The sequence below is a fragment of the Crotalus tigris genome, unplaced genomic scaffold (genome assembly GCF_016545835.1).
Source record: "Crotalus tigris isolate CLP2741 ecotype Arizona unplaced genomic scaffold, ASM1654583v1 scf7180000024448.655566, whole genome shotgun sequence".
NCBI lineage: Eukaryota > Metazoa > Chordata > Lepidosauria > Squamata > Viperidae > Crotalus > Crotalus tigris.
The window spans coordinates 431,377-444,434 of record NW_024100617.1 but is presented as its reverse complement, the minus strand read 5'-3'; the positions used below and the strand labels follow the sequence as shown (position 1 = coordinate 444,434).

At 37.7% G+C, this 13,058-nt stretch overlaps 1 protein-coding gene across 7 annotated transcripts in view; it reads left to right on the top strand.

The window, feature by feature from the left end:
• CUNH7orf57 (chromosome unknown C7orf57 homolog) overlaps positions 1–13,058 on the top strand; it is a 265,259-nt gene that overhangs the window by 67,504 nt on the left and 184,697 nt on the right. For all 7 annotated transcript variants that reach the window (XM_039332108.1, XM_039332107.1, XM_039332111.1 and 4 more), the window contains 3 exons: positions 7,829–8,026; positions 10,308–10,416; positions 10,589–10,745. In XM_039332108.1, the coding sequence (XP_039188042.1) occupies positions 7,829–8,026; positions 10,308–10,416; positions 10,589–10,745 (464 nt within the window). The remainder of the gene's footprint in view (positions 1–7,828; positions 8,027–10,307; positions 10,417–10,588; positions 10,746–13,058) is intronic.

The window sequence follows — 13,058 nt, the reverse complement described above, 5'->3', positions numbered from 1 at the left end:
AGATTGATCAGAAAGATTGAAACAACACATAAAACTGAAGCTAGGACAAACACAGATATAAGACAGATAGGGAGTAGATTTTCCATGTCATATGATTCAGAAATACAAAAGTCTGTCACTTGTGTTACATCAGCTAATTGCACCCAAATATTATATTTCATCCGTGATTCTAAACAGTAGTTCTCAACCTGTGGGTCGGGACCCCATTTGGGGTCGAACAACCATTTCACGGGGGTCACCAAACCACGCTGTCCGCCATTTTTTCCCTTTTCCCTAACTGTCCTACTCCCTCTTATTGGTGGCCACACCCACTTGGGGTCACCACAACATGGGGAACTGTATTATGGGGTCACGGCATTAGAAAGGTTGAGAACCACTGTTCTAAAGGATGAGGTGGGAGAGCTTCAGCCCCCACGCAGCAGTTAAGAAGGAAAGAGAGGCAAAGAATGACTAAGGAATTTGCAGTCAAAACCACAAATATGGCAGCGCATAAATTCTCTGGTGTAAGTTCTTTTCCCTGTTGTCTCAGAACCTCCTGCGCTTTGGATGTTAGGTTCTTCACATCGCCCCAGGTCATTGGCCGACTGCGATGGCAAGAGCGAAAGGGACGTGCTGTCTGAAGAGTCACCTGCTTCATTTCCAGTATTGGGTTCTGGACTTGATGCCATGACATCTTTGGCTGGTTGCACACACTGGGCTGGAATCCAGAGAGGGCCTGTAGGAGCAAACACAGAGCATAGCCTCGCCCCCAAGTTAGTAAGGGAATTGGATCTAACCAGGTTTTATCAGGCAATTGCCGATAATATACCAATGGATTAGGAAGCACAGCTTTCTACTGAAAGTGACGCTGGTAGGCAGTAGTGTTTTGAAAAGAAATATTTAGCTTGTTTAAAGTTATTAGGACTTTATTGATTTGATGCAAATTAGTTACCCTTGATCCTTCCTTTTTTAATTGTTTATGAAGGCAGTCCTTAAAGGACCGATACATATGTGAGAAACAAAGGATAGCTGCTATAAAATTAAAAACAAAGCCATAAGATTGGAGTTGATCCTGGGCGTGATGTAAGCACCTGTAAGATTAAAAATAAGTTGGCACACATAATGAGAATCAGAGATTAAGTTAAAAGTCTGTTGAGAAAAGGTGTGGAAAGCTAAAATAGCAGCAGATAATTCTGAGCGTTGTGATGAGGATTGCACTGAAGTGTAGGCAGATGATATGAAATACAGCCTATATAGTCAGCATTGAAGAGATAAGTTATTCTGAAAATAAAATTGAAAATCAAATTTTGGAATAGGAATAACAATATTAATTAAATCAGTCCCATTTCAAGGACAAGCTTGATTGTGTCCTAAGGTTATTTCAGCAACAGCCTGGATAAAAGATAAAACATTTTGGGATGGGATAAGTAAAGCCATTCAATACAATATACTTTTTGCGCTTCTAACACAGCTAATACTCCCGTAAGTAGCTTACTAGCAAGAAATATCAAAAGTGTTAAGTGACAATTTTTATATGGAATTCTGTCCACAAATTGAATACTCAAGTACTTAATTTGCTCAACTGTGGTAAATGCTGGAACTACAAATGAGATCTCCAGGTTGTTTTCCTTTGGTCAATAAGTTAAATTCCAAGTTAATCAAAGATGGAAACAAATTTCTATTAAGTAGGTTAAACATTTACAAAACTTAAGTTTTGCTAGCTGAAACTGCAAGAGCGGGGATTAAATTTCATCTCCATTCGCAAACTGGAATTCTAAGCAGAGAGGGAAAAAAAAGTTTAAAACGAACAGTTCCCCCCCCCTTCCTTTCTTTTGGTCTCTCTTGCTCTTAAAGCAACACAGCCAGTTGAAAAACAAAAGAGACAGGAAAAATTTTTGTTACAAACTTCTCACTACTTCTTTTTGATAACAGAAATTGGAGTGTTCCATGGACTAGTGGAAGGGGCAATGTGTTTGGCTTGTAATTGTTCTTGAACAAAAAATTTTAAGGCCTGTAATTTGTACAGAGGAAGAGGCCACTGTTCCACCCAAACAGAGGTAGTAGTTAACCAAGTTAAGGGTAAGGCAGACACTTTATTCATCAAAGGTGATGGTAGCCCCCCATTTACTAAGCAAGTCTCGTCCTCAAAGGTTGACATGAATGTCAAGAAAGAAAGGACGAAGTTGAACAGTTACAGTAGAATTAGGAAGACTTGCAGAAAGAAATTGTGTACTTTGTCGTGCACCTTGTTGCCCTCCTACACCCCAGACACTAGGGCATGGGTCAGTGGGCCAAGATGCAGGCCAATCTTTAGCTGAAATTACTGAAACATCAGCCCCTGTATTAATTATGCCCTCAAAAGGCTTACCCTGAAAAAAGACTGTCTGATGGGGTCGCTGGGTGGTGATTGGGGTGGTTAATGCAATTATAACAGGATCTGTGGAACCAAACCTGCCATCCCCTCAATCCCTATCACGATCCTCTGCAGGGACAAAATAGGGCAAATGGAGTAATTGTGCAGGACTAGTATTGCTTGGCAAAGTCTGTGGCATGTTAGTCCATAATTGAATAAAGATGACACCTGTAGAGTTAGAATCAATTACTCCAGGTATTACAAAAATTGCCTTTTTTCCCTAGCTAGATCGAGGCAAAATTAATCCAACATATCCAGAAGGGAGAGGTCCAGAAAATTGTGAATGAACTACTTGTATTTCTCCTGGAAATTTGAAGCACACTTCTGTTGGATAGTTAAATCTATCCCAGCACTCCCTCTAGTGGCAGCAGGGCTATTGTTAATTGTTGATGGAATTACTGAAGAGTCTCTGTTTGGACTGGGGCCAGAGACCGGCCCGCTTTGAAGTTTCCTGACCGACATTCATCAGCCCAATGAAATCCCTTATTACACTTAGGGCATTTTGTTTTTGGACGTCTCCCAGCATTATTTTTAAATGGTCGGGAGGCATACTTTCCTCCCCCAGGATTTCTGGAATCCTGTTTAAAGTATCCAATTTTACCACAATTATAACATTTCCCCTGAGGTTTTGTAAGAGCTGCAGCCAAGAGATTAGTTTGAAAAGAAATAGTCCCTATGTCCTGACATGCTTTGATCATTTCTGCTAAATCTGGTTGAGCTCCCAATCCAATGATGGCCCGTTTACATTCAGTGGTGGCATTTTCTTTAGCTAATTGCATAAGCAATTCAGCTTGGGCATCAGAATTATCAATTTGTCATCTCAAGGCATATTGCAGACGGTTAATAAAATCTGCATATGGTTCATTTGCCTTTTGACGAATATTTGAAAATGCTTGAGATGGCTTCCCAGTTATAGGAACTTTTCCAAAAGCTTTGTAAGCACATTCAGAGGATATTTGAAGAGTAGCTATAGGCAAAACAATTTGTGCATCCACTGGAATGTAATCACCAGAGCCATATAACTGCTCTGGGAGGTAAGCACCTCCAGAAGTTGCTGCTCTTAATGCACATTGATGTCTAAACTCACTATCCCATACCACATACTGAGCTGGTGTTAATAACATACGAATTGTTGTTTTCCAATCTTCTGGTACCAAAACACGATTCCTCATTGTTGCTTCTAACATACCTTGCACATATGAACTACCTAAGCCAGTATCTCTTATATCCTTATGCAATTCTGTTAAGATTGCATAAGAAAGTGGTCGATATTCAACCACTGGGGCTCCATTTGCATCTACCTGCCCAGTCAAATATACAGGACAAACTGAGAGCATATCTGCTATTTCCTGCATATCTCCCTCTCCTTTCGCCATTTGATTTTCTAATACATGGCGAATGGAAACATAAGATCTAGAATTCTTTTGCTCTGAAGGTATCACATCCATCATGGAAGATATAGGAGCTGACGGAACTGAAACCTTTTCATGATTAAAACCTGGAGAGGGAGTAGAACTTAATTGTACTGCATCAGCTCCATATTTTTCCACTGCATGGCGACATTGATGCCAACAATGCAAAACATCCACTGAGGCTTGGGGTTCCTGATGAAGGGTGTTACCTATTGTTTCCCAATCCTTAAGTTGGAGTGTCCCCCTTTCAGGATACTAAGGACAGTTTTTTCCTAACTCACTCACCAGCTTCCTAAGCTCTCTTTCAGGCATGGTCATGCCCGATTTGTGTAAGAGAAATTTTAACTCTCTTACATGCTTTTGCTGATGGTGAGATATATCGCAGCCCATACTTACAGTTTGAGAAATCTCGCAGGACGAGAAGACGAGAAGGTGCACCAAGAGGTCTCTTCCAGACGACTGTAAATATGTTGGTTGCTGCTTTCCCTCGGAAGGGGATGTCCCTGCTTACCCTCAGGGAGGGAAGCCCCACGTTGGGCGCCAGTTGTAACGATGCTAAGAAAAAGACTCGGGCATGTCTTGAGCAGAGGTTTGAAGCTGCAGAACACAGCTTGACAAACTCTCAGTTTATTGTTTCTTATATACTTTTTACATACATAGGCTTTACCATTAACTGCTGACATTTTACATTTAGAAGTTTAACCTTTAGCTGTTGACATAAAGTAATTGGAAAATTCCTTTATATAAGCAATTATTTTCTAGTAACACATTACCTGTTGAGAGCAGGTAAAAACAAATACAGGTAAATTAGAAAAGGAGAAAGGACTGATAAAAACAAGAAGAGATAAAGACAGGAAGAAATAAGGGGGAACTTAAAGCATATTATTTATTTAGGTAGGTAAGATATTAAGTCAAAAGGGGGTGATCTTTTGGCTGCTTCCTTGGGACAAAGGGTATCAAAAGGTTATGAGGTTTGTGGGGGGGGGGGAATGCATGGCAGTTTGCTGCGCGTGCAAATTCCCCCACAGGAAAGCTGCAGATTGCTAAATATATATACAGCACCCTGCAGCAGTTTGCCTTAGTTATTTTAATTCTTCTAGATATAAGTTGGGAATCTATACACCTTGCACAGTCACATGGAAGGTCAGTGCGAGCATGTGGGATGATTGGTATAGATATCATCAGACCTTTGGTCTTGACTATAAAAAGGACCCTCTGCTCTCTGTAGTTTGTTTGCAGCAATGGGACTCATGGCTTATATGTCTGGTGTTACAGCCTATATGCCTGAGGGGTTGGAAAGCAAGCCAGGCATTTATCTTGCTAACCACCTGGACTGGTGGTTTCTTTGTGGTCAGTTTGCCTATAAATCCTTACCAGCTTATTGGTCTGGTACATGTACCATAGGAATTTTCTTTCCCTCTGTTCGTATTATCCAACATCATGATTGGAACTTTCACGTCCGCAACTAGTGGGGCGAGGACCACCTTGAGCATGAAGAACATATTGAACACCATCCTGTACCTCATAACCTGGGCAATGCTATTGCACAAGTGTTAATTCCAGCTGTAGGAGTTGGTTTAAATTATAGAATTGGGTGACTGGACAGAAGAAATGTTTAACCACACCATACAGGCATTTACACAACTCAATAAGGAACAGGGGGAAATACGGGAGGTAGTGGTACAGAATTGTCAAGCATTGGACAAGGTACTGGCTGTGAAAGGTGGGGTATGTGTTTTAGTGCACTCACATTGCTGCACTTTTATAACTGACTATCAAGTTAACATTAGTCATACCATCCATCTCATGGAAGAAGGGATTAGGAATTACCCTAAAGATCTGAAGATTTCTACTGATACTGTATGGGAGACTTTCCATAGTATATTTTCATTGCTTATCAGTTGGTTCCCAGGATGGGGATGGTTTAGGGAATTATTCCTTGGTCTTCTCTTTGTGGTATTTCTTGTTCTTGTTTTCTGTTGTGTCCTTCACTGCTTGCCCCTACTTACCTCTGTTTGTTCTAAATGCTGTGGGCAACATACTACAGAAGTTTATCCTCTGTCTCTTCATTTGGGCTGTCATGCTCCTATGCTCGCAGCATGAAAGGAGGGGGGATTGATGACCAGGACCCAGGGGACAGTATCAATATACAGATGGCCCCTCTGTCTCTGGTCACTTGTCATGAACGGTCATGAAAGGACAGCAAAGAAACATGCTAATGTCCTAAAGCCACCCAAGAACATCTGGCATCTTGGGACAACACCCACAATACCCAAGACTGAACATATGGTCTCGGGGAAATTCCCTTGAGAGAACATACTAGCTACTTCTGCTTTTCTTGTCTACAGTGTGCCAACCTTAAAGGGCGAAGTCTTAATTCTATGTGTGCCAGCCTAGCTGGGTGAATTGCTTATGTAACTAAAGTGACTATAAAAATAAGCTTTCTTTGCTATTTGGGGCTTTGGGGTCTTTTGCACAGAAGCCCGTTTCTATTCAGCTGAATAAACACATAAACTTGAAAGCAACTTCTAGTTTCCTGTATTTCTTTAACCAGCAAAACCTCAGAACCTGCATATCACTATTAATAGATGGGCAGTTACAAAGAAAAGGTAGAAATTGAGGATACAAGCCTATTATCAAGTTGCTGCCTGTTGTCAATAGCCAAACATGAAAGGATTTTGACAGACGAACTCATGTAGATTGGGCTGCAGAATTGAAGCAGAAAAGTTCAGATGGTGGAAAGATGGACTATATTTATATTATGGAGATTAAGGACACTTGGCTGCAATATGCTCTCTTAAGAAACCAAACACAAATTTGGGAAACAGATTCTGCCCAGTTCAGAAGTACTACTGAATCAGAGACAAATAACTGTATTCAAACCAAGTATAGTGTAATGTTCTGTTTAAACTTCTTATAATCACTGTTATTTTGTACTTCCCTGCATGCCAGAAATACTTAAGCTATGAATGACTTAAGGGAAACTGCTAATTTTATGGACTCCAAGACTGAGAAGGTGCGCTTCAAAGAAATAGGCAACTTAATTCAGATGTTATCAGAGAGAGAAAGAGGGTAAAGATAGCCCTTCCTTAATAAATGATAGAGTATATTATAGATAGGATAGTTGAGTGCAAGATTTTGTTTATAGATGTGAAACAATTAAAAAAACACAGCTTGGAAAAATCACCCTATGTCATTTTTTGATTTTAGGCCAGACAGTATTGAAGGAATTTGTATCCAATTTTGATTTTGTTCTAGCCCTGCCCTTTATTAGAATCAATGGTGAGATTCACCAGTTTGCACCAGTTTGGCAGAACGGGTAGCTAATTTTTTGTTGCCCAGACCGAGAATGGACTTTTGGAAGCAACAAATTTGAATCCCACCACTGCCTAGCATATTATTCAAAAGCTTACTGGGTCTCTTAGTCATTATATATTCCAAATTTTATTATTTTTCAAAACATTAAATTTCAAAGAAGCATAAAAAGCAAAGAAAAAAGAGTTTTTAAAAAAGGGAAAAGAAAAGGTGAAAATAAATTGGAAAGTACAAACAAAATGGGAAAAATTATTGAAAAAAGATAAATTTCAACTTATTTCAATACAGATAAAAACCTAAAAATCAGTAATCCTTTGACTAAGCTATAACATAAGCACTTCTTTCATGATAAATAAATACAATCAAAATATAAGGTTAAAATTTCATTTCTTTTAGTTTCAAACAAAAATCTAAGAGTGCTTTCCAAGAAGAAACAAAACTAGATAAGTATTTTCTTTATTCAAAGCAATCAATTTCTCAACTCCATTAATTTTATCATCTATTTTTTTACATTGTGGATATATGTGAGTCCAATAGCAGAAGTCTTGCTGCTGTTATCTATATAAAAACAAAGTTCCATTTTTTTCAACCTGTCCACATATTCTCCCATAGATCAAGTATTATTTTGTAACTAAGCATTGTGTTATAAATGTTGCCCATTTGATCATATAGTTTTTAATATATTCATCCTCCATTATTATTATTGCAGATTGGTATTATCACATCCCCCTGAAATGCTCAGAGGAACAAGTTAGCTCAGAAGTTGCACAACAACCAATGTCTGAGATCCCATGTCTTGGTGATTTTGGAGATCCTCACAATGACATTACCTTTGGGGGTCGAAGAAAGTGGATCAAAGATACTGACTCAGAATATGTAAAACTGGCAAAGCAAGGAGGTCAACCAGGTGATTTAATTTAAACAAATATCTAAGCTATTCAGAAGATTGATGTGAATATTTTTATGTGGAGACAAAGAAAGAAGTTAATGTTAGAAATGTTGGAAACTGAAGATAGAATATGATAGAAGACAAGCATGAACATTTTATTTTTCCAGCTGACATTGTGGGTCTTACTTTCTCAAGGGCTTTTCCTACAGATTCTAAGATTGAACAGTGTTATGAAATGTACAAGAAACCAAATGTGTGGTTAAAAAAAGTTGAAGACTTAATAATTAATGAATCTCAAACTGCCTCTTAGACCTCTATGAGATCATATTATTTTTGTTTTTTTGCTTCAATTCCAGTGGGGTACTCCCAAGGATTTGTCTTAGGCCCAGTACTCTTCAATATCTTCATTAATGATTTAGATGAGGGGATAAAAGGCAAATTCATTAAATTTGCAGATGACACCAAGAGTAGTGCATTGTGAGAGGTCATATAAGAACAATATAATCCAAGGTGCTAGTCACCCATCCACTCCAGGCAGCAGTTAGGACCTGAGCCAAATTGCCCACTAGACCTTCAGGGAAAACCCAAAGCTCTCTTTGAAATCCCATTTGTCCAAAGTTGCCTGGAAGAGGCCAGCTAAACAAGCTCTGTCTCTCTGAAGGAAAGGGAGAATCACAAGAGAATCAAAAGACAACAAATGGATTAATCTGTCCACAAATGATGTTAATGTCCATCCCCACCTCAGGACAAAATCTAGACCCAGCATGTGAACACTGACATGTGTTTCGCTGTCAGTTATTTGGGACAGATCCAAATAAACAAGCCACAATCGTCTGAGCCACCCCAAACTCAGTGACCAAAAAGCAAATTGAAATCCCCAAAGATCAACAGCTTTTGAGACTCTCCTGCCAATCCAGCAACAGAGTCAGCTAGCAAGGAGAATGATAACACACAATCCCAAATGTTCCCTTATGCTGAATCTCAACTAGAACACCTCACATCTGGTTATCTTGGAACAGAGTCTCTGAAATATCAAATTTAAATATTAAATTTACTCAAAGCCATAAAGTAACTTCTTTTACATTTTAAAATCAACATATTTGTCAACATCCAGCTCGAGAATCCAAATAAAACTCCAGGTTCCTTCCATTTTGAAAATCTTACTATGTATTCAATACACAGTATGGTAACGTCGAAGCAAAACTAACTCTGAAGTTCCCAGACATCAGTTCATAGAATTAAACTATTAATAGTTTAATAGTTTAATTAATTAAACTATTAACCCCCACCCTTTCATGTAGTCCATGTAAACAATTTCACTTTGTTATGGGAACCGTCTGCTTCCTCTCCATACCTGTTGCAATGTCCTTGGAAAGGTTGATTTTGTTTCTCCTTCTAACTCATTCTAAAGCAACACCTTCCCCCTCTTACTCTAATGGCAAGTTGAAATAAAAAGTCACATAGCTACCAAAGTTTCATTCTTGACATTATTTCTGAATACTCTAATTTCTAGTTTCTAAATTATTTTATTTTATTATTTTATTTTATTATTTATTTTCAATATTCAGGGAAGTCTCTGGTAGCTTATTAATCAAATTGGCAAGAGGCTTGTACAAGAGGGAGTGATCAGAAAGTATGGAAGAACCCTGAGGTTTGCAGAAATATAGTTTTTTTTAATAAAGAAGAGAATTAAGATTGTGACTCCGTCTGCAGTGCTCAATGTCTTAAAGTACATATAGCTGAGACGAAACAAGAAATGAAGGGAGAGTAAAATGGATTATTATGGAGATGGATATGGCTGGTTCCTTTTATATGCTTCTGTTTAGAAAACAATACTGAAATATCTAAATATAATGCTGGGTTAAACTAGAATAGCTATTAAAAAACTATGGTTGGCTTTTTGATTTCTTTTAAATTTTAAAGATTTCACTCTTCCTTTTATTTTCCTGAAAGGTGAATAAAATTATATATATATTTCAAATATCATGGTAGAGTAATTTTTATAAAGAATCTACAGTAGCATAATATGAAACAATTAAAACATCATCTCCCACATGTTATTCCTCTTTCAGATACACACTAATACTGTAGATTTTAAAAGTAAAATGTAAAAAAAGAATAGATTGCAACAAAATCATTTAGATATTGTTTTTCTTTAGTGGATTAATATAAAAGCATTTTTAATATTTATCCCTTGCTCTACCTGTGTGCAGGAAACAGAACTTATTTGATTAATTTTTTAAAAATCTGCAGTTGTTTAAATGTAAAATTTTATATTTTTAAATATCTTTGGTTTAAGATTTACTGAGACATTTTACTCCTACTCCACGAAAAGTATCCCTGGGGCCTTATGGTGCACTTGAATGGTACTCACATCATAGCAAACAAGCTGCAACTGATGATTCTAAGTAAGTATTCTGTGTCTTCATGGGAAGAGTTGATTTAATTTTACAATGAGGAAATGGGTTTCTTGAATGTTGAAATTAAAAACAATGTTCCATCACTTGTTTATGTCTTGCACTTTGATGGCAAATGCTATAAGGTAAGCTGTATGGATAATGGTGATATTTTTGCCTCCAGACCTCATGTTCCAGCAATGCCAGACTACATGATTCATGAAGAATTTAAGGCTGATCAACCAGCCAGCTATGAACCTAAAATGGGTCCTTTTGATTTTGATATGAAAAGTGTTTGGCAAAGGGATGCTGAAGACAAAGAGAACAAAGAGAAAAGAGAGGTAAAGTTCTGTTATTCCTAACTGTTATATTTTTGGGAAAGACATGCTTATTTTTAAAAATGATACTAATATGTCAGATTTTTAAAAACCAAATATGAAAATAGATTTAAAGTTTTTAGACTATCTAGAACAAGATTAGTTATGCATGTGGACGAGTTTTTATTGCAGTATGTTTGCAATACAGTCTTAATATAGTATGTATACTGAGAAGCACATTCCACTGGAACTTGTAAGGACCCACCCCACTTTGCATCTTAAGACAGAACTCTTGGAATAGTTCTTCCAACAGGCATCCTTTATTAAGAGAAAATGGTTGCAGGTGTTCTAGACAGGACTTGGGGTCCAAGCTCTCCCATTCAAGGTTTTAAGGGGTTCCCCAGTAGCCCCACCCAATCACCACCTTCTTCCAGCGACAGTCTCAGGCATTACATTCTCACCCCCTTTTCCTTACTGCCGGCTGGATGGAGACTTCAGAGAGAACTACATGAAGGTAATAGCCCCATTATTATGGTTAGTCCTTTTGGTGATATCCACATCCAGTTCCTTTGAAGTGTACTGAAGGAAGTGAGGGCCATAATGCCCCTTTGTTCACCCCCTTTCCTTCATCGTATGACAGAATCCAGAGAAGGCAGAAATGGTGTTCTCTATATGATAACTAGAGATGAAATATAATTGGATTCTGACAGAACTACTGTTTTTTACTACTAGTGTTTAAGAATTTTAGTCTGAAAATTGTGTGTATGAAACATAAAACATAAATATTAGGGATTAATATTTAAAGAGATTTAGGGGGCTTTCCGATGCATACTTATATAAGTATATTATTTATGCTTATTCAAGTAAATCTCAATCACAGGGTTCATATTTTGTGCTAATTAATAAATCAAAATTTACAAACTGCAGAGAATAGATTTATACATTACGCTTAGTCAAAACCAAACAGAAAACCTTCTGGCTTTATGCAGCATGTAGCTCTCAGCCAATTACTTGAGCTCAGGTAAGTACATTATGGAATAATATTCTATTGCATATTAATCCAATTTTAGTTTTAAATATGTTTAAGAGACTTACTGGTCCCTTGCCAATTTCCATAGAAACAAGTCAAGTACAAGTCTCTTTTCCTAATTCTTTTGTAGTCCTGATTAATTGGAAGCTTATTTCTTCTTTTCTGTTTTAGGTAATATCAACTTCCCTGAGTTTGGGGAAGGAACATTCTTTTCCTGACCTTGTTTTGAAAAATCAGCTCCAATGTTTGCAAAAATGAAGGAATCTGAGTAATATAGATGCTGCTGTAGGAATTAGTCTGCTTGTGAATGCTCCTTTGTTCTATTGTTATGGGCAGGTCTTTTTTTTGTCATAGAACACGTTTTTTGGGTAGAACCTTGTAGGGTAGGCAAGGCGGGTTGTATGACGTGTGAGTTCTGGCACTTTTTTTTTTTTTTACAAAAAAAGCACTGATTATGGGTATTATGTTTACCTTATATGTAGCTCTATCATTCATTTCTATTGTATGTTTCCTGTGCCATATTGCTATTCTATGATTCATCTCTATTGTTCCTGTGATGCATTTCCTTTTCCTGTTGTTGTATTACTTCTCTCTAAGAAAGATGGCTTTTGCATAGTGAGGCCTTGAATTGTATTTACTGACTCCATATGAAACATGGTGTCAGAAGCATCTGAATCTGTCTCCACACATTTGATGTATGCCAGTTTAGCACTTGCGGCCCTTTCCTTATAGCACGTATTTCTTCAGAAACCTTATAGATCTTTTCCAGTATAAGCTTACAGTTTAAGTGAGAGTAGGGTTTCTCCATTTTAAAAGTAATCAAAGGAAGTCCTTTCTTTATTATTATTATTATTTAATGAGGGTTGTAATTAAACAGTGTCCACCCCCTCAGTTCTCACAGCTGCACCAGCTTATCTTTTCAGAAATAATCTGAAGGTCAAATCCTTCTCGCCAAAGAATAGTTGCAAGTATTAACTTTTCACCACTAGATGTCCTCAGTAAATAGAAAATCTTTTCCAGATACCATTTTTTTTGTCCTTTTTTCTATCTTTTAAAGCAGTGGTTCTTAACCTTTTTTATTATTATTATTTAAAAAGTTTTTATTTTCCATTTATTCATACAAAGTACAATTAACCATTGGTACCGCCTGCCCATTCCCCCCAGGCTGCGTCCACCCTCTCTAAACCTTCCCTACTTCCCTCCTCTTTCTCTCCTCCCCTCCTACTCTCTTCCCCTCCCCATCTCCTCTAACCATCCTACTTCCTCCCTATTCCTTCCTCCCCTCTCATCCCTCTCACACACATGAA